Here is a 25,684-nt window from a genome sequence, read left to right on the forward strand (position 1 = left end):
CGGTGGCCCCCCTCACGTGACGAGGGCTTACCGCGGGGCACGCTGGGAAGTGTAGTCCGCGGTGGCGGGAGCGCGGCGGCGGCCGCCATTGTCCGGACTCTATTTCCCAGCGCACCCCGCGACGGGCCCGGGGGAGCGGGGCTGCGGCCGCTGCGCCTTGAGGTGGGTACGGTGAGTGCCGGGGGATGGGGACGGGGACAGGGATGGGGACAGGGATGGGGGGGACAGCGAGGCTGGGTTGGGGGACGGCGGCGGGGAGGGGGGAGAGCTGCGGGTCCGTGAGGGAGAGCGGCGGGCCCGGCCCCGGGGGTGACAGGGCCAGCTCGGCCCTGGGGGTGTAACGGGGCCTGCTCGGGGAGGGGGCTCGGGGGTGTGACGGGGACAGCCCTGGGGACAGCGAGGGGGTGTCGGGGAGGTTTTGGGGACAGGTCTAGGGGGGCGGCGCGGGTGTGGGGAGGAATCGGGGCCAGCACCCGGCGGGGCCGGGATTGGGGTCAGCCCCGTTGGGAACCGCTGTCGGGGGCAGCGTGTGCCGGCGGGGGGGGAGGGGGGTCCGTGCCCCCCCCCGGAGCGCGATGGCGGGTGTATCGGGGCTGATCCGAGCACTCCGGCTGTGCCACTCGCCCCCCTCCATCCCCCCCTGTCCCCACTGTCCCCATCACGGGGGCTGCCCGGGGAGCGCAGGGCAAGCCGAGGGGCTGAGGCCGGGGCAGGGGGACACAGGGCGGCTGCACGGCTCCTGCTGGGGGAGTCCATGGAAGTGATCGTCCAGGAGCTGTGAGGAGCGAGGATGAAGCTTCTGGACGTGGGTGGTTTGCGTACCAGTGCTTTCACATACTGCCCTCAATACATCGCGGACATTGTCATTGTAAAGAGGGTAGATTTAGATTACTAGATCGATTTCCTCATTGTAAACGGGGGAGAGTGAGATGAGAGCTGAGGAAGAAATTGTTTGCTGTGAGGGTGGTGAGCCCCTGGCCCAGGTTGCCCGGAGAAGCTGTGGCTGCCCCGTCCCTGGAGGGGTTCAAGGGCAGGTTGGAGGGGGCTTGGAGCAACCTGGGCTGGTGGGAGGTGTCCCTGCCCAGGGCAGGGGGTGGCACTGGGTGATTTTTAAGGTCCCTTCCCACCCAAACCAGTCTGTGATCATTCTATGATTAATTCTAATTTTATTTCCCCCTCTCTGGTCTTAGTTTTTTGTGAGCATTAACTAGCTCAAGAAACTCATCTGAGCTTGTGATGAAGAGAGCAGTGAGTTAGAAATTAGGTAGGTAATTGACAGATTAATTTATCTTCCTTTTAGTGTTATTCTGGGCCAACTAATGTTGTTGCTACTATTTGCAGCCCAGGTCTTCTATGAGGCCAATCCAAGTAGGTGACAAGTGGTGGAATAGGCTTGTGCCCTGAACATGCGTGTTTCTGTGCTTTCTCTTGAGCCTTCTGTGGTTCTGGCCTTGAGAGCCACGATTTACTTCTGGAAGCGGTCATACCAAAGTCAGCATTTGTCCGTAGTACCTAAATTAAGGCTTCTGCCCATCTGCTGTGGCAGTAGATGTGGCTGTGTAAACAGGCTGGGAGACACCTGAGGGCAATTGCTTCTGATTGTGCTTTCTCACCAGCTCCAGGATGGAGGAGGGGAGCAGCAAAATCCTCTGTACAGCCGGGTGTCCCCTGTGTCCGTTGGACTGACGTGGGAGGAGGCTAACCCTTGCTACCTTTATTGCTCCCTGTGCATTTCTCAGCAGCAGTGCTGCCCTAAACAGTTTCCTCATTCTCACTGGTCATGCTAGGCAGCTTTTGGAATTAATTTTTTGGCTGGTTTGGTCGCCCCATGTAATTTGAAGCACGGCATTGCATTGCGCTGGCGTCGCTGGAGGGGCAGTGTCCTGCTCCGCTGGGTTGTCCATGCACGGTGTGGAGAGGAAACACTGTCAAAAGCAAACTGTATCAGCTGTACAAAGTCTAGGTTCATAGTGCTGAGCTGAGCATTTTGGTGCCTTGCAGAGTGACCTCTGCTGCCTTGGGCTCTCTGGGAAGTTCCTGATAAGAGTTGGACATCTGAATGAGACTCAAACCCATCATTTCCTCTTAAAACCAGTGCAGAGTCACCACTTTCTCTTTAAATGCAACTGGAGAGGCATATGAGCAAGGCATTCGCTTGTCTCAGGAGCACTGGAGGACATGTTATTCCCTGCCAAGGCTGGTGGTTTCAAATCCACGTCTCCTAGATCCCTGCGGGGTGTCCTTGCTTATAGGCCACTTGCTCTTCTGAAAGGTCTGGGGTCTGCTGGCTCGCAGCGTGAAGTGACTTCTGAAAGCCTGGTCCCTGGTGATAGCCCTCACCGGAGGGGTGAGCTCAGACCACTTCCAGCAGTTGCGTGTTGTGCCCAGGTCTTCTCGTTCCACTTGTGCTCGAATCATGAAGTCATTGTCTTACGAGTGAGTGTTGGCAAGTTCTTCTGTCGTTGCCATGACATACGGATCCTGCCCCTCTATTTGCTTTCGGCAAAGTGCTCGAGATTAAACCCTTGAGTACAGATCTGCATGGAAGCTCTAGGCCTCGCTACAGTTATCGTAGCGGAATGAAGATATAAAAGCGGTACAGAAAATACCCTAAAGCAAGACTTCAGAAGCTGGTGAATTTTGCTGGATGAAAAGCTTAGGATGTCGGGTTCTTCTGGGTTTGGCTGGGACATGCGCAGATGACACGAGAGGAGCCGGTGTCCCGTGAATCTGGCCTTAGGGTGGGTTTATGGCAAAGCAGAAATGAGTCCAGCTCTCCCACCTCTGTGTCAGGACTCCTCCTTTGGCCTGTCCTTTATTTATTTCCCTTACCACCCTTCTCTCTTTTTGGAGAAAGAAGTAGTGAGAAATAACTGAAACTTTTAAAACTATTTACTGTAACCTAGGTAGAACAAATTTTATATCAAACAAGGGGCCAAAACAGTGACATACATGCAGTCATGCAGCGTGCCTCAAGCAGATTGACACAGGTATTTTTTCCCAAATTTTTCCCTAATCTGAGATGGTGAAATGTGTTTCACACTGAAGTCACATTGAAAGTAATCATGTTGTTGTCCGCCTAGAAAAAACAGCGCTGCTTGCATACGCGTCTTGGTTTAAAAGGAAAATGTCTCTTAAAATGACACAGGGCAGTTCTGTCTTTGAAACACTGGTGAAGAAAAGCTCCGACTGTCTCCAGTGGGCTCTTGTGAGTCATGTGTGTTGGACTGTAAACTTTGGAGTTATTCACTGACCGTGGATGACAACAGTGGAAAAAGGAAGTTCGCTTCACACCACAGTTTCCTTAGCTTGGGTGGTTTTTTCCTCCCTCCCCAAATACTGGATGATACATGAAGAAATCTCTGCAGTGGAGTGCGAGATGCTGGGTTTTATCTATTCCCAATTAAACTGCAAATGTTACGGTGAATAGAGAGCTTATTTTATGTGTTGTCATCTTGCACAAATTCTCACGTGGTTTGTTGATACCCATTTATGTACCCGTTTATTGGCACTTGCTGCAAATCTGTTTCCTTATGCCAGGATCTCACTATTGGAGCCTGACTGGAGGATGTTTAGGCTGCACAGTGACGTTTTCCCCACTGACCATCCGAGCTGGGCAATGTCATCGCTTATTAGCCACAAGATTTTTTCCTTGACTGTACATCTGAGGCCTGTTATCCCAAGACCCTGCAATTAAAAAGAGTTTGCAGAAATCCTGCCCAAATTAAGCGGTGAGCTGGGGAGGTATGAATACAGCGACTCCTGTGCAAGTGGATCTCGGAGCACTGAACAAAAATAGCATTGGGTTGGATCCTGGAGTCTTAAATTCATGCCTGCGAAAGGTTCAAGCTTGCTGGTGTTGGTGTCCGTGGGGGAAAACTCCCTTTCCCCGGGAGCTGGGCTGGGGTCTCAGTGCAGCTGAACCAGTGGAAGGTCAGTGATTCAGGAACTGATTATTCAGTGTAAAACTTGGTCACTTGTGCTTGTCTTTGCAAAAAGAAATATTCTTAATGCTGCTTTGCAGTTCCAAAACACATCTCTCTGTAGGGAAATGACAGTTGTTGTGCCAGGAACTTCTGTGAGGTTACTCATAAAAGCAAAGGTTGACGGAGAGAGAAATATTTGGTAGTTTCTGTCGTAGCTTCTTTCTGTGATAATGCACTTTGTCTTCAAAGCATTAAACCATGGCTGAGATTTATTAGGAAAGGAGCAGGTAAATGAGAACAACTGGGGAAGATGTGAAGGGAGTGGATCACCAGAATGCTGCTTTCCCTGTTTGTTTGTTTATTTACTTATTTATTTGAGTTGAAGCCACTCAGCTTCACCACAATTATTTTCTTGAGAAGGGGGGGCTCAGGAGAGCTACTGTTTTTTACTTATTTATTTGAGTTGAAGCCACTCAGCTTCACCACAATTATTTTCTTGAGAAGGGGGGGCTCAGGAGAGCTACTGTTTGGCCACTATGGCCCCCTCAAGCCAAGGAAGGTGTCCCTTGGTTTTTCCTTCTGGTCCCTTTTCCAGTGGGATAGACTGACGCCTCCCACCGCTCTGCAGCTGCGAGACACTGGCACTGGAGTGCGTGAACTAAATATTCCTCTTCTGAAGGTGAATCTTACTCATCTGCTCGTCTTTCAGTGAGAGTCTGTTCTCTTAGTGCATTCGTGTAACTAGTGTTTGTGTGTCATTTGCTCTTGCCCCAAAATTTACAGATCTCAGCTGGGAGCAGCTGCAAATGGGTGGGGTGGAGTTTTAATTGTATTCTGAACCGTCTTCATACTTTATTTTCTATTCACACGTTTAAAAAAGGCAAAGCAAAATGCTTCCACTTCTAAATCATAGGTTATAAAACGCCTGTCAGAGACTGGGTAACGTCTGTGTTGTGGGAAAGCCCGGAGGCTTCAGCTGCGACGGGGCCCCTTGTGCGAGCCTTTAACCAGGGAGTCCCAGCCCTGAGCAGCTCAGGACTTTCCTGCCCCCACTCTGTTGCTTTCTTCAGTCTGGTACAAGCAAAATAATATGTTCTTCTTGATGTAGATGTATATAACTGCATCTCTACGTACAGCAAGAATAAGCTGCCTGTGCAGGTCGCGCTTATTAGAGTGCCGTTCTCTCCACCAAGGACTGTGCCAGAGTAGCTCATTTAAAAGGGAAATTAAATGCAACCCCAACAAAATAATTGCACCAGTGTAAACTCTGCAACCTCCAGACCATACGCGGGGCGCGCGGGACGGCACAGAGGTGCAGAAAAGGGAAACGAGCTGCTGTAAATCCTGAGGGCTTTGGGTACAACGCAGCTATTCTGACCCGGGCGCTGTGGTTGCTGTCGGTGCTGGCAGCAGCTTGTGGTGTTTGTTGGGTTTTTGTCGGGGCAGTTTTTAGTCTAGACTTCCTTCGTCTTGATAACTTTTGTCAGACCCTGCAGTGGTGGTTTAAAGGGTTGTTTTGTGGTGTTCTGTTCTTGCATTGGGGGCACGGGGTGTTTTTATCCTTAACGGAAAAGAGGGTAGAATCAAAGCTGAGCACAGACATCTCTTTCATCTGTGTGATCGGTTCTGCCAAAATCAGCAACACGGCTGACGCTGAGTAAACTTTACAGGATTCGATTCTTCCAGAATTACGGTTGTTTTCAATGGTGGTAACAGAAAGAATGAACCTGTATTTTAAGAAGGGTTATGCACAATTATTAAAATAATGAGGGACACTGGGGTTTGTGTACCAGCTGATTGTTTTTATTTATTTATTTTTTTTGAACAGCAGTTTACTTCCCAGCTAACAGTGCCCATCTCTTTGTTTCAGCAGCTGGGAAAGTCTGCAGAGAGCCAGAAGCCAACGAATCATCTCAGCACCTAAATGAGGCATTGAGTCTGGTGAGCTCCTACAAATTTCTCTTCCGATGCGTGCCCTTTGCTGGGTCCCACCCAGACCTGGCTGCCTCGGCTTGTTTGGCTGCAGCTGGGAGGTCCCTGTGTTCTGGCAGCAGCTGCCTCCGCGTCCTCAGCCTTTGCCAGGTACCGCTATGAGCGCATTTGTTTGCTGCTGAATAATCCAAGCCTTAAAAGTGGTTGACAGTTGGGTTGTGCTGAATGAGATGCTACCAGGTGGAGATTTATATGAACAAGGAGAAACAGTGATCCCTTCTGTAAGGTTACAGCGTGTCTACTTTGGGCAATTGGAGACAACTGGTTTGTAGTGGGAGCCTGGGCTTGTAGTCTGTCAAACGCTGTGCCAGAGAGAGTCCTGAACCCAGGAGGTTCTTGGGGCACTGGTTCGTGACACGTGCTGACCTGCTTTTCTTTCTCCACTAGATCTGTTGCAATCTGTCTGAAACTTCACCAGGGAACACTCCTAATAGAAATGGCAGGTAAGAGCACCTCAAAATACAGCGATGTAGGGAGACAGGTTTCAGAGAATGTTTTTTCAGCGTGCTGTGATGGCTGTAACGCATCAGGTATGTGACATGCATCCCATCCTGAGATCTTGGAGATCCCGAAAGCTCTTCAGCTACTTCTCTTTTCTTGCCTTGGTCACATTCACTTTTATGCTGCATCCACTGCAGATTTGTCAGCTGGGGTTACTGTTCTGCCCCTAAAGGTGTGACTCGTTTGAAAGCTCTGCGAGGATGGAATTTATTCACAAAAAAGTATATGAGAAGAATTCCTGCCTTACGGAGGCTAAACAGCTTTCCACAGCGTTCCTAGCTGTACTACTGATATTGATACATCTTAATTTTACCTTTGGTGACATTAGTAGCACAATTCCTCCCAACCTTTTTAAGATAAGAGAGGGCCAGGGACTTGCATACAGCTGCTGTTCGTTGGTAATACAGTTCAGTTTGTGAAAGCACGGGTTGTGCTTGCTGATCTACTGTGTTGATCCATGCCTCAACGGGAGTGCTGTAGCACTCCAAGCTATGCGGTCCAACATGAAAGGGGATATTTTCCTTTGATTTCTTTTGTCTGTTCTTGGAAGTAACCCAGAACAGTTGAAAACTACAGGGTCTCTGGGTGGGAAAAAGTGGTCATCTGGCTGCCTGCAGCTGGGCAGCCACAGAGAAGAGGTGTAATCCCGATCTTTGTGTACCTAGCAAACAAGTGTGGAAGTACTTGGAGCGTGTTGTGAGCTTGAAAAATAACAAACTGCAGCGGCTGGTGCCCAGCTGGCCAGTTGGTTTTGTCCCCACCATTTGGGAACTTCTGCAGTAGAGGCTGGCAGCAGCTCTACTGCCCACGACAGAGCTGGACTGTAGGAGAGAGGAAAGAGAAGAGAACAGAACCGAAGTAACTACCTGCAGTTTTGGCTGTTGAAGAGGGACAGAACAAAATTTTCCTCATCCCTCAAATTCCACCCCCCCAGATTGTTAGAGAATCTGCTTTTACTGTGGTCGGTTAATCTTGGTCTTATTGACTTTCCTAGAGAGCTGTCTCGTTAGCTTTAAAAGCGGAGCCCTCTTCCCTTCCTTTGATCCAGCACTGTTATGTCCTTTTGTAGGCTGCTGAGACAGAGTGTCCGGCAGAAAGCTCAGGAGGTGTTTATAGCAAACAAAAAATAAGTCCTAAGAAGTCCAAATTCCTATGGACTTTGAAAGCGGCAAGACATCGGCAGTACATGTGATGGGCTGTAGGTGTTATCCAGTAACGAATACCAGCTTTAAAGGGCACCTGAACTAATGTTAAATGCTTTTAGAGGAGATGGGCGAGGAGGGGCAGAAGACTTAATATTTGTTTTTATGAGGAAAAGTCTAATGAAACAACAAGTTGAGCTGGTGACTTCAGACATTATTCCATATTTAATTCTGGTGTACTCACGGTGGGCGTTATCCGCACCGTATTTTCTGTGTGAAAAGATGTCTTTCCTTTGCACGAAGTAAAGCCTTTTTTCTCCTAAAGCCTGGCTTACAGCTTTAGCTCCTTCCCTGCCAACCTTCAAATGAAGCTAGGAAGCTGCTCCTGCGAAATGTCTTCTCACAGGGAGATAATGGCAAGAGAAGGGGAACTCTTGCGCTGACAGTTCTTGTTCAGACATTTCCTCTCATCTTCTGTGCCATTTGGAGGTTTTCCCAGGACATTCTTCATCTCTTCCTCTGGTTGTTTTTAATTCTGTTTACTGGGGCTGAAGTAGACTAGAGACAATTAGTCACAATGCCCTGGAATCAAACTTTAATCAGCACTCGAAGGCAAGAGCAAACATTCCCAAACATGTAGAAACGCACATCCAGGCACACACAGATACACCGACAAATCTGCGCATCTGTTTAGAAGCTGACAGCAGCTTAAACACAGAGGATTTAGGCATTTAATTACTTGATTTATAAACACAATTTCTTACCAAGGTAAGGTTTTCTTCACCATGCCATGCTTTTGTCAGCATTTGCTGATTTATTGTATCTGAATGCGGTGGGTTTGGTTTTTTTTCTTTTTGCTGGGGCTTAACCTTAAAGGAAAAACATGTCTGTTAAAGAAAAAAAGGTACGTTCATGCGTCTTGTCACAACACAATCATGCCTGACATCTGATGTGCCTTCCCTGAACTGGATGATATCCAAGTACTAAATTCCAGTTTGGGAGGTGCTTTCCGAAGGCACCCTTCCTTACTGTGACAGGGACATCCCTGCCACCACGCGCCGGCGAGCCTGGCTGTGCAGAGCTTGTGTCTGTAGGTAAATCTGCTTGGCTGGACAATGGCCAGCCTTTCCTCTGGCTTTGGTTTTTGGAGAGGTTGTAATTAAAAACCTCCGTGCAGCCTGTCCCCCCCCGCCCCCAGATGTTGCTGGCCTCTCCCCACTTCCTGGGGAACCTCATCCTGGAGCTTACTTTCAGGTTTTTTTGTCTTGCAGTGCCTTTTGCACAGCTTCACACTGATGAGTAAAGGGATCGAATCCACGTGTTGCTCATTAGCTCGTTTCTATTCCTTGCTCTAAGCTTTGCATGTGCTAGTTTAAGTGTCCTCTCCGCTGCCGAGGAAGGAGAACGAGGTGTTTGGTGAGGATGGAGATGAATGGCCAGAGCTGGCGATGGGTTTCGCTTTTGATTCTTACGAGTCCCCTCGACCCTGGGGCCCAGGGGTGTGTGTGGGGAAGGTGTGGAGGGTATTACACCTGCTCAGCCATATGGTAATGCTTCTGCGTTCAGCTAATGTCTGTGTTCTGCGTTGTAGAAAAGGTGAATAACTTCCCACCGCTCCCCAAGTTTATCCCTCTGAAACCATGTTTCTACCAGAATTTTGCTGATGAAATTCCCATCGATTATCAGTCTCTGGTGAAGAGAATCTACCACGTCTGGATCTGTAAGTTGAATAAGAAACCTGTGCTGGGAAAACATGTATGTGTGGTAGCAGACCATACATCTCAATGACTCGTGTGCTTTAAAGTTGTGACTGCAATTAGTTGATGAGAAACAATATTCCTCATAGAATACTGTACTATAACTTTATGCCCAAATTTTAAGTTGTCACACCTTAAATCTTTGCCACAGAGCAGCTGTTGAAGAAAGAAGAGAGTAACAGTGCTAGAAAAGTCTATTAGTAAATCTGAGGGGGAAAAAAGCAGACCACATTTGAATCCTTTATTAATGCAAGTGACGTTTTACTCCCCAAAACGTAACTCTTAAAGTAATTCCCAATTGGCCTAAAATAAGATGAACAGGAGAATTTTAGGCAAGAAAATAAACGTGGCTTTTATGCTTGCTACCTGTCTCCCCACCTCACTATAGGAAGGGTAGAATTCCCCCTTGTTTGTGCCATCCACAGATTTCCCTTCCCAATCGAAGCAGTGTCTTCTAGCCGTGTGCCGTCTCTTCTGCAGCTATCCGTAAGCCTGCAGAAGGTTCCCTGTCCTGCTGGAGAAGGCGCTGATCCTCTTGGTCACAGCTGGTGATTTGCTGATGCTCTGTATGAACAGACCTCCTGGCTCTGGGCTCGTGCCGGCTGGCTCAGCCGTTCAAAAAATCAGTAATGAATATTGACCATTCTTCTCCAAGGAATGAAGTCGGATGAAAAATGGTGCGGCAGGGCTAGAGAACCACAGGGAATGCTTTGGAAGATTAAAAATCTTTTTGCCTTGCTTATCTTTTTTCCCCCTAAATGCTTGTCATCCTATTTACCCTCCTCACTGAAGGAAAGCTTGTTTTCTGCCAGATATGCATTTGGTGGCATGGCTTTTCTTCCAGATGCATAGGATGTGTGTATGAGAGAGATTTGTGTGCATAAATAATAGCGTAATCTATCACTCCATTGTTCTTTTGTTATTTAGAGATGCTGAAATGAGCTCTGTAATTTTCTTGCCTGAAGAAACTGCTTGTCCCTTCAGACTAACTGGTTAAATGTTGCACGCTGTAAAGCTGCCTTTGTCTGCGGCTCTCCCCAAACAGAGCGTCCCTCAGTCAAGTTAATGGCAGGCTGGAAAGGTGCCAGCCATTTGGGCAACTAGTCGAGGCGTGGCTGGAGAAGACCTGGCATTTTCACCAGGAGTTTTAAAATTTCCAGCTGCCCACGCTTGCTTTTGGGCTCTCCCCGACTTTTTGGGATGGGATGGAGAGAGAGACACATATGGAGGGAAAGCGGTAAACAAGAAAAGGCCGGTGTTAAAAATAGAAACACCGAAGTCATCACTGGAAAGTTGAATGCTCATTACTTTAATTGGATGTTTTATTAAGGTGGATGATGGTTTGGGGAAACCTGTACCAGAGCTCCCACTACTGGAGAACGAACTCCTGCCTGACATGCAGGGAGAGCCAGAAGTTCCTCAAAACTTTATGGATGCTCCTGGCTTGGTGATTGGGGTGTTTTTGTAGAGAGTAAATGACTTCTGAAAAGAAAAATTAGAACTGCAGCTAATCACTGTATAAATTAAATTTAAATAATTAAAATTCTTTCTTCCCACCAATATTAAGATAGACCCAAACCATCGCGTATAAAGCCTTGTTGTTAGCTACTCGGAAGAAATTTTCTTTGTAGTAAAACAATCTTTTATTTTAACTCTCACGTAGTTTGTGTGTCAGAAGCAGCGGCTGGGCTCGCATGCTTTCCACGCTAAATTCTCCTGACTGTGTTGTCAATATTTTTTTATGACCACCCAACTTTGGAGCTGTTCAGCAGCGTGAAGGCAGGTGGGTCTGCGCCAAGAGTCGGGAGAGGCCAGGCTGGCGTCGGGCGTCAGAGGACCGAGGCAGTGATGTGCGGCAGAGCCACGGCGGGTAGTGAAGCAAGGAATGGGCAGGGCTTGTTCACTTACCACAGGCGAAGAGACATTCTGGGATGTAATTTAGACTGAATAAATGAGACTGGGGTCCAAAGTGGTGCTGTGAGCTCGTCACCAGGCAGGACTGAAGGGTGTGTTTGGACCCTCTGCCTTCTGGTTTCTCTTTGTCTGTGCTAATTGGTACAGGTTACTGCAAAGTTTTTTTAAGAGCTGCCAACTGTTTTTCAAAGTATGAGCTTGTAACTGGCCTAAGCCTCTTCAACGCTGGCAGAGCCTGGGGCGTGCAGGGAGTCCCTGGAGTATTGAGGGGAAAGCGGGGAGCCCCTAGCATGGGGGCTGAGCTCAGCCTGCGGACGCTAGGAAGTCCGCAGCCCCCCCTTTGCAGTGATGCTGAGCTCCAGGGAAAAGGGGGAGCAGCGTCGCTTCACGCACATCTCCTTGGCGCAGCACTGGTGTGCTCTGGGGGCTGTTGTCAATGGTTCCTTTTTATCCAAGTGGCAGGAACAGGGATGTGAAAGGGCCTTTAAGCCACCCCTGTGGTCCCGTGTTCTCAGCTTGATTGGAGTTTGCTTATCCCCTCGCTCGAGGCAGCACTTACAAGCCCTGAAGCTAACTCGCAGGCTTCCTCAGAGGCCCAGGGAAGCAGAGAGCGAGCCCGCAAGGCACTGAGCTGGCTCTGTAATAGCTCCCGAGGCAGCCTCAGCAAGCGGAGACCAAAGTCGTATGGAGGATGGGTGCAGGGCAGCGTTTTACACTGCTCTTCTCTCATAACGGGGTGTTGCTACAAATGGGAATTGAACCTTGCTTGTAATTCTTAATAATGCTGGCCTGAGTCTTGTATTGGTCGCATCGGTCGCTACCCAGCTCTCCATCCTTTGGCAGGTCCCAAAAGAGGGAGATGGATGTCCCCGTGCTGCTGGCCCCCGCGTTATTGGGCTCGAGTTTCCCACTGCAGTGTGGACCCTTCCTATTTGCAGGACCGGGCGTTTGTTTCCTTTTTGCGCACAGACATGCAGCTGCACAGCCTCACGTTCTTTCCTCTGCCCTCTTAACAGTTTACTGCATGACGCTGGTGGTGAATATAATCGCCTGCCTGGCGTGGTGGATCGGAGGAGGCTACGGGGTCAATTTTGGTTTGGCCATCCTCTGGCTTATCCTCTTCAGCCCCTGCGGCTACGTCTGCTGGTTCCGACCTGCCTACAAAGCCTTTCGGTAAGTAGAAGCCCACGGGGAAGTTTTGTTTGGGTTTCCTGTGGGAGAGAGATGTGTTGTTACTGGGAAGTGCCCCTATGGAGATCTCTCTGTCTGGGATAAAGATTAAGGGCTTGATGTCTGAATGTCTTGTTTACTTTTGAGATGAAGAAGAATGCGGCTACTTTTAAATGTTAGATGTAGGACTGAGGGTCACCTGCCTAGGATTGGAGGTGAGCAGCAGCGAGTAGTTTGCTATGAGGATTTGTTTGAGGATGAAATTCACGTTTTACTTAAATATTTCAGGCTTAGCAGCACCCTCATATCAGTATAACATTAAGATAGATGCTAATTTGGTAAAGCTTCATTGAGGCTTATTTTGATGGAAGACTATTAAGTTATTAGTTTTTGAGAACTCTTCTGGTTTTTTTGTCTCTAGATACTTGAGAGCTTGGCAGCTTTGCCTTTTAGATAAAAGCAGTTCCCTGGAGCGAGCCCTTCTTGAAACTCCACAAATATTTAAAGCCATCCTACATTTTCACTTTAATTAATAATCATTTGCATTTGCTCATGCTTGCTGTGGATCACGAGGCGTTATTCAGACATTAATGCATAATGCTTGTCAGAGCCGTGAAGGTCCCGAGCAGTTTCCAGCCTGCCGCAGGGGGAGGAGGCACAGAGGAGGGGAGGGACCTGCCCGGCGTCACACTGCGTGTCACCAGCAGACCCCACGCACCAGTCAGGGGTGAAGGTGAAGCTCTTTCTGGTTCCCTGTTACCAGAACGCGTGGGATTTTTATTATTCACCAGATTCTGTGCTGAGTCGGGTTAGAGAACGGCAAAAGCAGCCGATAGAAGTGGGAGTTGGCAGGTGGGTGCTGTCTGTTTAGCACAGATTAAGTTAGTTGTTTAAATGCTCTTCCAAATTTACGCTTTGTATAATAACAACACTGGGCAGTTAACGGTGGTGCTTACAATGGCATCAGTGTTGTACAGACCCTAGTCCAACTAGGGGTTGAACTAGATGGCCTTTAGAGGTCCCTTCCAACCCAACACATTCTGTGATTCTACATCATGGAGTACAGAGAGGATTATTTCTGATGGAAACGGAAGGCCGCTGGGTCGGATTCATCTGAAAGTTTTAAAAGACGTGAAAGTACCAGCTCTGAACTCTTGCCCTCTGGGGCTGGGGTTTTGTCCCCATCCCTAGTGCAGAAGCCCGAGGGCCTCCGAGTGCCAGCCAGAGCTCTCTTCAAAGAGCAGTTTCCATTCTGAAGTCTGGGAAAAATTACTCCTCACCGTTGACCTCCTCTGGGCTTCACAAGGACCGTTTCTAATTATTTCTTTAATGTTGTTTGTATGTGTTTATGCAACTGAATACTGAAAGGTCCCTGAGGGTACCCTGTCTAAAGACTTCTACAGTTAAAAAAAGAATAAGCCGTAGGGAGAGACTGGCAAGCCCAGAGAGCGTTGACTTTGCCATCAGTTGTAGAAGAGGCTTGGAAAACATTGCAGTGGGGCAGCGCTGTTCCGTGGGGGATCGCAGCTAGTCGTGATTCAGGAAAGCCGGGTCAGACCCACTGGCTGTGCTGCTTCTGGGAAGGGGCAACCCTTCAACACTGGTATCATGTCCTGCGAGGATGCTTTCGTAAAACCTTCGTCATACATCTGCATCCAAAATTAAATTAGCTGCAGAGCTTTGGCGCTAGGGCAAAGCTGTTGCAAATCTGCACCAGAAAGCTGGATCAGAAATCACCTTTTCTGTGTATCCTCACTAATTCCCACATATCCTTTCAAATGAAGACTCCTGCAGCCCTTTCAGGTCGTAGTTGCGAAAGTCTGTTTGAAGGCTCAGCTTCGAGCTTAATCCTTGTTAATTGGATTATGACAGGCACTACTGTGAACAGCCCATGTTTAAAGTATTTCTTTCACATTGCTGTATTCTGAGGTGATATTTTAAGTGGCGGGGGGGAGGGTCGTGAGGATGCTCCAGGGATGGCATGTTTCTTTCACAGCATCACTGTGGCCAGGGAAGATGGAAGGTAATGGAAGGTCGCAGCACGCGGCTCAGAGCGGCAGGGGTCTGGCTGGAGGCTTTTCCGCTTGTCCCAGGCTAGCCAGGCTCCACAGCACTGACCTCTCCAGAGCCTGGGGGTCCTGCCTCCCTCATCTCTTCTTTAGGCATTAGGGGATAGAATTATAATACTGATAAACATTAAGATATTAATAATTCCAATAATAGCCGTTTAAATACTTCCAGGGTTTGAGCAGGAGCTGGAATGACTGGAGCTCTTCTGTAAATCCCCCCTTGCACCAAGCTGCCTCATAAGCAACTGAAGTGTTTTTTGTAAATCTGTTCTGTAAATCCTAGAATGTGTTGGGTTGGAAGGGACCTCTAAAGGCCATCTAGTCCAGCCCCCTGCGGTCAGCAGGGACATCTTGAACTAGACCAGGTCGCCCAGAGCCTCATCCAGCCTGGCCTTGAATGTCTCCAGGGATGGAGCCTCCACCCCCTCTCTGGGCAACCTGGGCCAGTGTCTCACCACCCTCAGCGTAAAGAACTTCTTCCTAATGTCTCATCTAAACCTGCCCTGCTCTAGTTTAAAACCATTTCCCCTCGTCCTGTCGCTACATGCCCTTGCAAACAGCCCCTCCCCAGCTTTCCTGGAGCCCCTTTAGGGACTGGAAGGGGCTGGAAGGTCTCCCCAGAGCCTTCTCTTCTGCAGGCTGAACCCCCCACAACTGTCTCAGCCTGTCCTTGTAGGAGAGGTGCTCCAGCCCTCGGATCATCTTTGTGGCTTCCTCTGGCCCCGCTCCAACAGGTTCATGTCCTTCTTGTGCTGAGGGCTCCAGAGCTGGACACAGCACTCCAGGTGGGGTCTCACCAGAGCAGAGCAGAGGGGGAGAATCACCTCTCTGGATCTGCTGGCCACGGTTCTTTTGATGCAGCCCAGGATGCCATTGGCCTCTGGGCTGCAAGCACACATTGTTGGCTCATGTCCAGCTTTTCATCCACCAGTACCCCCAGGTCCTTTTCCGCAGGGCTGCTCTCTATCACGTCAGCCCCCAGCCTGTATTGATAACGAAGGATTGTCCTGACCCAAGTGTAGGACCTTGCACTCGGCCTTGTTGAACTTCATGAGGTTTGCTCGGGCCCACCTCTCTAGCTCGTCCAGGACCCTCTGGATGATGTCCCATCCCCCTGGCACATCAACTGCAACCACTCAGCTTGGTGTCGTTGGCAAACGTGCTGGGGATGCACTTGATCCCACTGTCTATGTCATTGATGAAGACATTGAACAGCACCGGTCCTGTACGGATCCCTGAGGGACACCACTTGTCACCCCTCTCCATCTGGACGTCAAACCCTTGACCACCAGCCTCTGGATGCGACCATCCAGCCAGTTCCTTATCCACCCAACAGTCCACCCATCAAATCCATATCTCTCCAACTTAGAGAGAAGGATGTTGTGGGGGACCGTGTCAAAGGCCTTGCAGAAGTCCAGTTAGATGGTTATCCCTAGCTCTCCCCTTGTCCACTGATGCAGTCACTCCATTGTAGAAAGCCACTAGGTTGGTCAGGCAGGACTTGTCCCTGGTGAAGCCGTGCTGGCTGTCTCGAATCACCTCCACGTCTTCAATGTGCCTTAGCATAGCTTCTAGGAGGATCTGGGCCCTTTGAGTTCCTGAGAGGATGGGAATCATTTGTAGCATTAAAAAACAATAATGTGGGGAGTTGTAGATGTGCCTGGGCTTACAAGTGAGAGGCTGGCTCATCAGTGTAGCTGGTTTAATGGGATGAAGATGCTCTGCTGCAGTTCTATGGCAGAGCCAAAACTTGGGCAAGACTGTGCTGTGCACCCATGGCGGAGAGACCGTGAAGATACCTGTCAGCCGTCTTGTTTGGGATCATATTCGTGCTGCCTGTTATACCTGCATAGATTAAAGGACCTCACATATTCGGGACCCTCTCAACCTGTACGTCCTGAAGGTGTGGAGCCCGCAGTGGTGTGAAAGCATGCTCCTGCGTTTCCCCAGCCAGGGCACCACCCGCTTCTCACGTGGCTGATTCTCCTCCTGCCGTGTCCCAGTGCTGCATTATTGACCGTGGGTGTGTAAGTGTGATGATGAGCAGCTACTGAGACATTCCCAGCTGGAATTCTCATGCTCAATGGTCACTTTTAGCGTGTGGGCAAACTCTGCCTGCCGTTTTTCAGGCCCCCTTGTGCCTCCTTGCCAGTGCTGAGCTGCGCAGGTGTGAGGCTGTGCCGTCTTCAGATATTTGGTGAAAGAAACGATTCGGGCACTGTGTTCTGCAGGAGATGGCCTCTCCTCGGGTGTCATCGTATATGCGATTACTTGGGTAGAGCAATTGCAGGAACCAGGCTTACTGGAAGAGATTCGGTGCTGATGATTGATGGATCTGTGTGCTCTCACTGCCAGGGAAAGAGGAGTCGCCTTCAAAGTATGCAGCTGTAGAGGGATCTCTTCGGAGATACCACGTTTGAGGGTTTGTACGTGATGGGGTCACACATCAGCGTGAAGCAACACGAGGTGCCAGTCTCCCCCTAACTTCCTCTCTCCCTTCACAGGTCGGACAGCTCGTTCAATTTTATGGCCTTTTTCTTCGTCTTTGGCGCGCAGTTTATTCTGACGATCCTGCAGGCGATTGGTTTCTCTGGATGGGGAGCTTGGTAAGCAGGATGCTCCTACGGCCTTATACCTGAGCCCTCAGCTCCCGTTGCCTGAGAGCTTCAGGCTACGGGCTGTTTCTATCAACTTTTGAGAAACTGGTGGGAGTCTGTGTGGGGTGGAGGGGAAGAAGCTTTCTGTTTTCCTCTGTGGCATAATTCTGGAGTGCACAATTCTGTTCCCGTTGCTGGTTATTGCAAGAGTTCTTGTGTTGGCAGGAGCCGGGTACCTTCACCTGCTAGTTCTTTTTAGCACCTTCCTACAACGTCCATTTCTTCTTACCATTTAACCAGCCAGTTTCAAGATTCATCTGATCCTCCCTTAGCATTGCCCTCAAATTATTCGCAGCACATGGTGAGCAGTGTGTGATGACTCACTGTTGGCCTATAGAGCACGTATTGTGACAGTCGTCCTAAAATAAACGGGAGCATTTTAGTGTCTGTCCCTGGTTATGTTATGTTTGGCATTTTAACTTTCTGTCTCTAGAGACTTGGGAGCAATTCCTGCTGAAACTACAAATAATAGAAAGTCCCAGCACTCCATATAGCATTTTGTTTTCTTAAGTGCTCTGCTCTCCAGTTGCCCTACCTGGTTATTGCCATCAAAGGAATAGAGATGCAGTGGAAATCCTATTCCCTGGTCCCAGTCCCGGTCTCTAGACACTCGACCTCTGCACAACCAAAAGCACCTTGGGAATAAATCTTCTCTTCCCAAAGTCTGTGCAGTCCCCTAAAGGACTGAGACTGGATTAGCGAGGGATGCTGGCAAGCGAGATTTGAGGTCTTGGAGAAATACCTGTATTTAATTCTGTCCATTTTCTTCATTGTTCTTTTCATTTTCAAGAGCTTTAAAGCTGCCTGGTAATTTCTGGGTGTGAATAAACAGTTTTTCTTATAATAAGGACACTTATAAAGGGGGCTATATTGTTTTTTTTCTTTCTATTTCTTCCAGCGGATGGCTGGCAGCCGTTACTTTCTTCAGCGCCAATGTGGCAGCTGCTGTGTTCATGCTGTTTCCTGCCATTATGTTTACAATGTCGGCGGTCGCAATGCTCATCTGCATTTTAAGGGTAGGTGTTTCAGATGTCTCTCTGCCTTGGAGTATCCACAATTCATGCTGCAATAACGTGAACGGGCAGCTGAGCAGCCACCGTAAGCCATCCCTGCTTTTACAGGTTTTACAGTGTAGTCAGTTGGTGTCTCTCAGAGTATCTAGAGGACAAATCCGGATAACACAAGACAGCTGGGGCTGAGTGTCGTCACCATTTCATGTGGCGATGTTCCTTTACATCACTTGAAGCACTTCATTGCTCCTGGGGATGGTCATTGATGGTAAAGGTGAAGCATCTCGAGGTGGCCTGCAGTGGGGACTGCATGGCCGGATGGGAAGTGGTCCTCGGTTCTCTGCAGAAATAAAGATTTGGAAGTAGGACTGTCTGGAAAGCTTTGGTAGACTGGTGGCAGAGGAGGAGAGAAGACAGAAGCCCTGCTGAAGCAGCAGTGTCAGTGTTACAGAGGTTTCAGCCCGCTGGCCGGGGTTGGCTGCCTTGCTGTGGGATTCCCAACCTGAATCCCAGGAGTCCGGCTGAAATGGGTCGAAGTCTTGGGTTGATATTATCTATTTGCACCTCTGTTCACTATATTATTACCTTTTTAGTGCTTTTGTTCCTTAGAAATACAGTTCTTTACAGAGAGAGAGGAACAAACACACAATACAGTAACAAAGTGACTGTAGCTCTTCTAAGGAGGAGGTTTGGGTGCCTGTTACTGGTTTTTCTCTTGTTCTCTCTCTCATTCATTAGGTACATAAAATCTACCGAGGGGGTGGTGGAAGCTTTCAGAAAGCTCAGGACGAGTGGAACAGTGGCACGTGGAGGAACCCCCCCAGCAGGGAGGCCCAGTACAACAATTTTTCTGGGAACAGCCTGCCAGAGTATCCCACAGTGCCCAACTATCCCCCGGGAAACCAATGGCCTTAAGCAGCAACAGCTGCAAACTGCCTGGATTCTCTTCTTTTTGGTCTTTTTATTATTGTTATTTGAAAAGATCATTTGCATTCCCGCCCCTGCCAAGCACCCCAGTCATCTTGGGGACTTTTTTGGTTTTTGTCTGCTCATCACCGCAGAAGATACGTGCTGTCAGCCCTCGCCACCTCCGGAGCTCTGCACGGCATATCGGAAAGTTTTTTGTTTGTGTTGAGTTACCAGTATTTGCCTCATCACAGACTGAGGAACCAACCATTCACTGCCCTGGCTTGAGGGAATCCTCTCGTGACCAGATGTGGACAAGGCTGACTTCCCCACGACGATGAACACTACCGCGATTGCTCCTTCTCCTGCCTCCCTGCTTAGTTTTCATCACACGCACAGGATGCTGCCAAGTCGTCTCTAATTGTAACTAACACAATCAGAGCGTTAGTAGCAACTGGTGTTTACTCTCCTGGATGAATAATCTGGAATTTTTCACTCTAAGGGAAATGCGACACCTAAATTATTTGGTACTAGTGATATCAAAGGTATTTGTAAAGTCCACAACCTCATTTGCTTGCACTCTCTGGTGAAGAATCCTTTAGATAGCGGTGCTTGCTGTGGGTGAGCGTTGTTCAGATGTGAAGTCCACAAGAGTCCTCATTTGTCTGGCTAGGATTTTTGTTATGCTAGAAGCCTTGCTTTCTCTGCTACCAAAAGTTTTTGCTGGATCTGTGTGCTTCAAAGGTGCAGATTCATCTCGTTCGGTTAATGATTGCTCGCTAAAAGCCTGATTCAAAGCCCACGGGAAACTATTGGAAAGCTGGGCTTTGGAGCTGGCTACCTGGGGGATGTTCACCCTGTTAGAGGTAGGCAGCACGAGATCTCTACACCATCTAATTTCCATCCAGGTTTTGTGCTGACCCAACAAATGCTCTTTGGGACACACCTGGCCCCATTGGGACACCCTTTTTTCTGGGCTCCCAGCCAGTAGCCGGATGCAAGATAACTATTGATCTGGGGCCCCGATGTGGTTTGGGAGGAATTCCGTTACAATTAATAGTTTTAATTCTCCTTTCTGCTGATGTAGTTGAAATCCAGATGTTATGCAGTGGGGTCTGGTAGACCAAGGAAAGCTTGTTAGTCCTCGTAACTGATGCTAGCGGCGCAGACCAGGTCTGCGGCTGTGTAGCCAGCAGCGCTTTCCTTCCAGGTACAAGCAGGGAGAGAGAGATTTTTGCCTTTCTCCCAGAATCGGCTAGAGAGAGGATAAAGCTGTTGGGAGGGATTGTTTTCCCTGAGAGCTAGCATCCGTCTCGTCCTTCATCTCCATTCTGTGCGTGTACATCAGGACTCCTGTAGCCTGAGCCATCCAATTCCCCCGTGTCCTGCAGTGATCCAAGCAGCAAAGGCTGCAGTTTTTTCTTCTCCCTCAACGGCCTGCTGTGAATTTTTTCAAACCTGTCAAAACTGGGAGGTCAGTTCCCAATATTTTTATAAGGAGTGAGTGTTCAGAGTCTTTGGCTCTGAAAGTTTTAGCCAACGATCCTGTGAAGGACAGAGTGCTCCACCGCGGGGACTTGGGAGGTGTTGGGCACCCCCTGGGTCAGCCCCAGAGCCGGGAGGTGTTGGGCACCCCCTCGGTCAGCCCCAGAGCTTGGCCGGCTGGCGGATGGGATGCTGGAGATGTTATGGTGGAAGTGGAGTCACTCCAAATTCACACTGAGTAACTGGAAAACAAAATTGGCTCCTGGCAAGGGACAGGGAGGCTGTCCTGGCTAGGTGGAATTGATTTGCAAGTGATCTTTTGAAAACTGTCTCTATATGTGCCTTATCTAATAAAATAATAGTTCACGAAGGAGAACTCTTCCTTCTGCATTGCCCCTGCAGAACTTCCCATTTGCTCTGTTAACTTTTCCTGTGTCATACTGTAAATACTAAGTGAAGTACAGCTTGGAGTCTGCATGACACCTTTATTACTAGGGCCAAAGCAAAAGCAAACATGAATCAGAGGGCAGAACCTCCCTGAATTTCAGTTTACAAGCAACACTGATGCCCTGCTGCAGAACCAGCCGTTTGCTGGGTCTGGGCTATTTAATGTGCTCCAAACACGAGGGTTTTTTTTTTTCTTGCGAGTGTACAATGTGCTTGTAAGTACGAGCGCTTGAAGCCTTCTTAACAGAACACGACCTCATCGCGTTGTCAAGCTTTTAGGTGCCTTTGTCACGTGTCAAGTGTGATTTTAAGTGTTCTTTGTTGCTTGCCATCAGAGAGTGATAAAAGAACTGCCTGTCGATTAACTCCCTGGAAATACGATTGCACTACAGGGGAGCGAGGGGAGGTTAACGGGGCCAAACGCGATGTTGGCTGTGCCTGGAAACCAAAACATGGTGCACCCGTGTATCACGCTCCCTTCAGCCCTGCCCCTCGCTATCCTCAGCCTCTTGCCAAAATTTTTCAAAAGCGATTGGTGTCTGTCTGGTTTTTTTTTTTTTTTTTTTTAGTGTGTCAGGTTGGAGATTTCAAAGGAACCAAAAGGAGAAGCCTTGCCGGGGACTCCATGCTTGGCTTCTCTATTTTTTTTCTCCCCTTGGATAATCTGGGAGGCTGTTTTGCAGCACCCACGTTGAGTCATGTTGAAAATGCTTGATGCAAGCAGAAGGGTGATTAGGAGCCTGCCCGCCAAAATGGTTAGAGCTGGACACCAGAATCGCACCCCATTAGCAGTCACTGCTGGAGGTCTCTACAGAGCTCTGTCGAACCTCTCTGGGTGGGATCTGCCAGATCCCTCATCCCCCCTCCATCCTCTTTGATGCCAGAAACCGTAATTCCAGAAAGTTGACTCAACGCGCTGCCTGAACTACTGTGGCTTATTTTTTTGGACTCCTCTGTATGTTTTTAAATGTTTACATTAGATTTCTAAGACTTCTTAACACAATTAACCTGGACCTGGCTCCCGGTTTTGTTCGGCATCATGTGGCGTGTATGTGTGCGATGTTTCATGTCACTTGTGGAGCTCTGGGTTTTGTTTATGTTTTTCTCCTGATCACAAGACAATAAATGCTCATCCTGTGCTTGATGAGAAGAACTGGCCGCATTAGAGAAGTGTGTCTGTTCCTAGGTAACCAGAATTATCTGGCAGAGGGAAATGGCGAAATCTCTATTTTCCTCCAAAGTCTCCCCACCACATGTTGTTTTTTCCTTAAAAGAACAGCACGTTTACGGATGAAGCCCATCCTCTGCGTTGGCGACCGGCGTGAGAGTGGCACGCTGTGGTTTGTGCTCTTACAGATGCCTGATAAGCATTTACCAAAGGCGTTGCCATTATTCTCATTTGGTAACGAAGGGAAGGGAGAGCAGAGGCGTGGGTGGCGGTGAGAAAGTTGCATCTCCCGAGGGTCGAGGTCTGTGTCCTGGCCTCTCCTTAGCGGTGCAGAGACTCGTGCCGGCTCCTTGCAGCGCTGGCTGCTGCCTTTTCCCGTTTGTTGCCCAGAAGGAGATCGTTACCCCTGGAGTAAACGGGCTGTTTGACAGCGAAGGTGAGTTGAATCACTCGGTTTAGTGTGTAGCTGAATTTATCGCCCCAAACTACCATATTGTGGCTTCATACCCCAGTTCCGCTCTGTACCAGATATTTAATCCTAGAAGAGCTGTTTTCATCACAGCTGCTCGATACGACATCTGCTCATCTCAGTGTCCTCCTTATCTCCAAAGCCCTGTGCCAGGCACCCCCTGCCCAGCCATCAGCATCTCGCTTCCACCGGCGGTGGTTTCCCACAACTGCTCGCTGCTGTGCCAGTGATGTGTTGAGCATGAGGATGAAATGGCTTTTGCTCAAATTCTTTACTCCAGGCCCTCAAAAGTCTGAGCAGAAGGCACAGCTTTAAGCTCCTGCTCCAGCCGCTACTCGGGCAGGTCCTCGGCACTCAGGAGCGACGGGTTGTTCGCTCCCTAAAGGGCTCAGCATCCCCCGCGTGGGGTGGGGGCTCTTCACCTGGGGTTTATTGGACGGGACACGGCGAGGGGCCTGGCTTTTTCTTTGTCCGGTTCTTGATGTGTTTCTCTCACTCTTCAGTTTCCCAGGCCCTGAACGCAAATGTTTCACGGCAGGAAGGTTTCGTCTGCCCGCCCCTGAGCAGCTCGTTCTCCCGTGCATGATCAAGAGTGGTTAGTTTTGCGTTGTCTGCTTGCAAATTAGCCCTAATTAACTCGTGCCCGCGGGAGGAGGGCAGGGTTCATAGCTGGATGCCTTCCCCACAGAAATTCCCTGGCTTTTCTTGCTAACTCGTCGGTGCTGAGCCAGTTCTGTAGCATGAGCTGTACAGGTGTCTGCAGACCATGCCTGGCACACCGCATGTTCACCGCTGGAGATTTGCCTTGAAATAAAATCAAAACTCTTTGCTTTTCCCTCTCCAGCTCCAGAGGATGGGTTAAATTCTCAAGCCAAATGTCTGAACATTTCTCATGCGTGTTCTCAAAGTGCTTGAAATTGCCTCTTTCTTTCATGGTGGTGGGATGGTGCAAAAAGGAAATGGGAGGACAGTTCTGCTGTCGGGTACTTCGGGGGCAATTTTATTCTCTCCAGCGGTGGGATATGGGTCACAGCCCCTGGCTGCTCTCCTGAGCCGGGAGCAGGAGTGCCGTGTCACAGCATGGGGCCAGGATAGCAACATCTGGGCTTTGCATGCAGAGAAGCTCATTTTATTTTCCCAATTCTCTACAATCATAGCGTTTTCTTCCAGAAGCAAACACCTATAGGGGAAAAAAGTACTTTAGACAAATGCTGGGGGGAGAGCGTTTCCCTGGAACTGGGAGAGAATCCATTTAAGCAGCTGGAAACGCTGAAATGGGTGTTTAGGGTGATGCTGGTGGCTGAAGACTTGAGTCTCACCCAAAGCCACACAAACTTATTTGCCCATTGCCTGAAAATATTTTTGGGGTGAGTCTGTCCCATGAAGAAGATGAGAGTAGCGGGATCGTACAGGGGTGCCTCCTCCCTCCAACGTTACCCTGAAAGGCTGCTCTCGTGCCACTGAGAGAAACGATTCTCCCAGCTGTGCCCTCCTTGGCCGAATGAGTGCAGGGAGAGAATTTTTATGGCCAAATGATTTATCAGAATAACTCCAAAACTGAAGGCGAAAGGCTTTTGGAGGTGGCACTGGGGTTGTGTGCCCGCCCAGCTCCTGTTCCAGCGGGTCCCACCAGCCTGGAGCTCTGTCCCCTGGGAGGCAGCAGGGACGGCGCTGACTTTGCTCGGCGCCGCTGTCCCCCAAAAGGCTTCAACGTCTATAAAATCCCAGCCCCTGGCTTCACTCTGCTCCCACAGGGTGGGGTGGGGCGGAGGAGTCTGTGGGACTTTGCCCACCCGTCCCGCAGCCGCACCCCCTCGGCAGGACCCCCCCAGACCCAGTTGCCCTCCCCGGAGATTGCCCTGCCAGGCCCTAGTGCCGTCTGGGCCCTATAGCGGGGCTGTATGTTGTATCGGGGGTTATCCCCTATGGGGGGGTGCACCCCATGAGGGAAGCTGTACTCTAATGGGGGGGCTCAGCCACGTATTAGGGGCTGTCCCCTGTAACCGGGTCGATATAACCGCACCGGGGCCTGCCCCCGATAGCGGGGCTGTGTGCCCTATGCTGGGGCCTGTTCCCCGCAGTGGGGCTGGCACCTCACCCTGAGAACGGTGCCCTACACGGGATGTCGGTTGCTCTGGCGGTGCTCTCCCCTCTACCGGGGGCCACATCTTGCAGACGGACCCGTCCCCTATAGAGGACTGCACCCCTATAGGATACCCTATAGCGGGGCCTGGCCCCTATGGGGAAGCTGTGCCCTATGCCGGGGGCTGCGCCGCACAGGAGGATGTAAGCAACGTGGGGGCCTGTCCCCACAGCGGACCTGGGCCCCCTACCGAGCCCCCGCGCCGGGCTGCAGGGAGTTAAGTGGGGGCCGCGCCGGTAGCCGCCAAGCGCGGCGCTGCCGTAAAGCGCCCCGAGCCGCCGCAAGCCCGCCCTCTTGCCGCTCGCCTCAAACCTCCTATTCTCGAACGCGCTTTACGCCAACGCCGTTGCGCCACCACCCTCCCGTCGGCTGCGCTTGCGCCGAGCTCCGCCGGGCCTCTCCGCTTCGGAGTTGGTATTCAGGAAAGGCGCTTGCGCCGGCGGTGTGGCGGGGGGCGCATGGGTGCGCGGGGAGCCTACGCCGGCGGCGTAGCGCTGTGGCTGGCTGGCCGCTGCCCGCGGAGTGGTGAGGGGAGGCGTGAGGAGAGCCGGGCCGGGGGCGCCGCCATGGGGAGGCGGCCGCGGGACAGCGGCAGCGCGGCCCGCCGCTGAGGGCCCGCCGAGGTAACCGGGGCCGCGCCGGGCTGCCCTGTTGCTGCGGTTCGCCCCAGCCGGGACCAGGCAGCGGCGGGGAAGGAGAGGAGGGGGGGGCCGGGCCGGGCGGCGCCTTAGGCGGGGGCGGCGGAGGCCGGGCCCGGGAGGGGGCTGTGGGGGCCGGGCAGGGCCTGGAGGGCGGAAGGCATCGTGGGGGCCACGGGGCGAGGTAGGTGCCGGGGGGAGGCCGAGCTTTGGCCTGGGAGGGGGGCTGAGAGGCCGGGGCGATGGTGGGGCTGAGGAGGGGGTCAGGTGGGGCTGGGTGGGTCAGGCTG

The 25,684-nt window shown here is 50.4% G+C and overlaps 2 protein-coding genes across 14 annotated transcripts in view; both read left to right on the forward strand.

The window, feature by feature from the left end:
- The first annotated feature begins 69 nt into the window (after positions 1-69).
- SCAMP4 (secretory carrier membrane protein 4) lies at positions 70-22,134 on the forward strand. Of its 12 annotated transcripts, none has more exons than XR_008463332.1 (9): positions 70-162; positions 5,800-6,008; positions 6,306-6,361; positions 9,153-9,281; positions 12,249-12,405; positions 16,976-17,077; positions 18,027-18,144; positions 18,877-20,628; positions 20,667-22,134. XR_008463332.1 is itself a non-coding variant. In XM_054181896.1 (8 exons), exons 3-8 carry the CDS (start codon positions 6,355-6,357, stop codon positions 19,051-19,053), a joined length of 690 nt encoding a protein of 229 aa, XP_054037871.1. In that variant the 5' UTR covers positions 70-162; positions 5,800-5,867; positions 6,306-6,354; the 3' UTR covers positions 19,054-22,134. The 12 variants fall into 12 exon arrangements, 1 of the variants encoding a protein (XP_054037871.1); XR_008463327.1 differs by having other exon boundaries at positions 5,800-5,867; XR_008463333.1 differs by having other exon boundaries at positions 71-162; positions 5,797-6,008.
- Positions 22,135-25,130: 2,996 nt separating this feature from the next.
- Positions 25,131-25,684, forward strand: part of CSNK1G2 (casein kinase 1 gamma 2) — a 46,453-nt gene continuing 45,899 nt past the window's right edge. Inside the window, exon 1 of one of the 2 annotated variants that reach the window (XM_054181836.1) lies at positions 25,131-25,379. The gene's annotated coding sequence lies outside the window, so the exon portion shown is untranslated. The remainder of the gene's footprint in view (positions 25,380-25,684) is intronic. The other variant, XM_054181838.1, reaches the window with a different exon arrangement.

This window comes from Rissa tridactyla, chromosome 22, assembly GCF_028500815.1.
Source record: "Rissa tridactyla isolate bRisTri1 chromosome 22, bRisTri1.patW.cur.20221130, whole genome shotgun sequence".
Lineage (NCBI taxonomy): Eukaryota > Metazoa > Chordata > Aves > Charadriiformes > Laridae > Rissa > Rissa tridactyla.

What these genes read in the sequence shown, in the direction of transcription:
- SCAMP4 (XM_054181896.1), top strand. An exon ending in AATCTACCACGTCTGGATCT is followed by an intron (nt 9,282 to 12,248) that starts GTAAGTTGAATA and finishes CCCTCTTAACAG; the next exon opens with TTTACTGCATGACGCTGGTG. An exon ending in TGCTCATCTGCATTTTAAGG is followed by an intron (nt 18,145 to 18,876) that starts GTAGGTGTTTCA and finishes CTCATTCATTAG; the next exon opens with GTACATAAAATCTACCGAGG.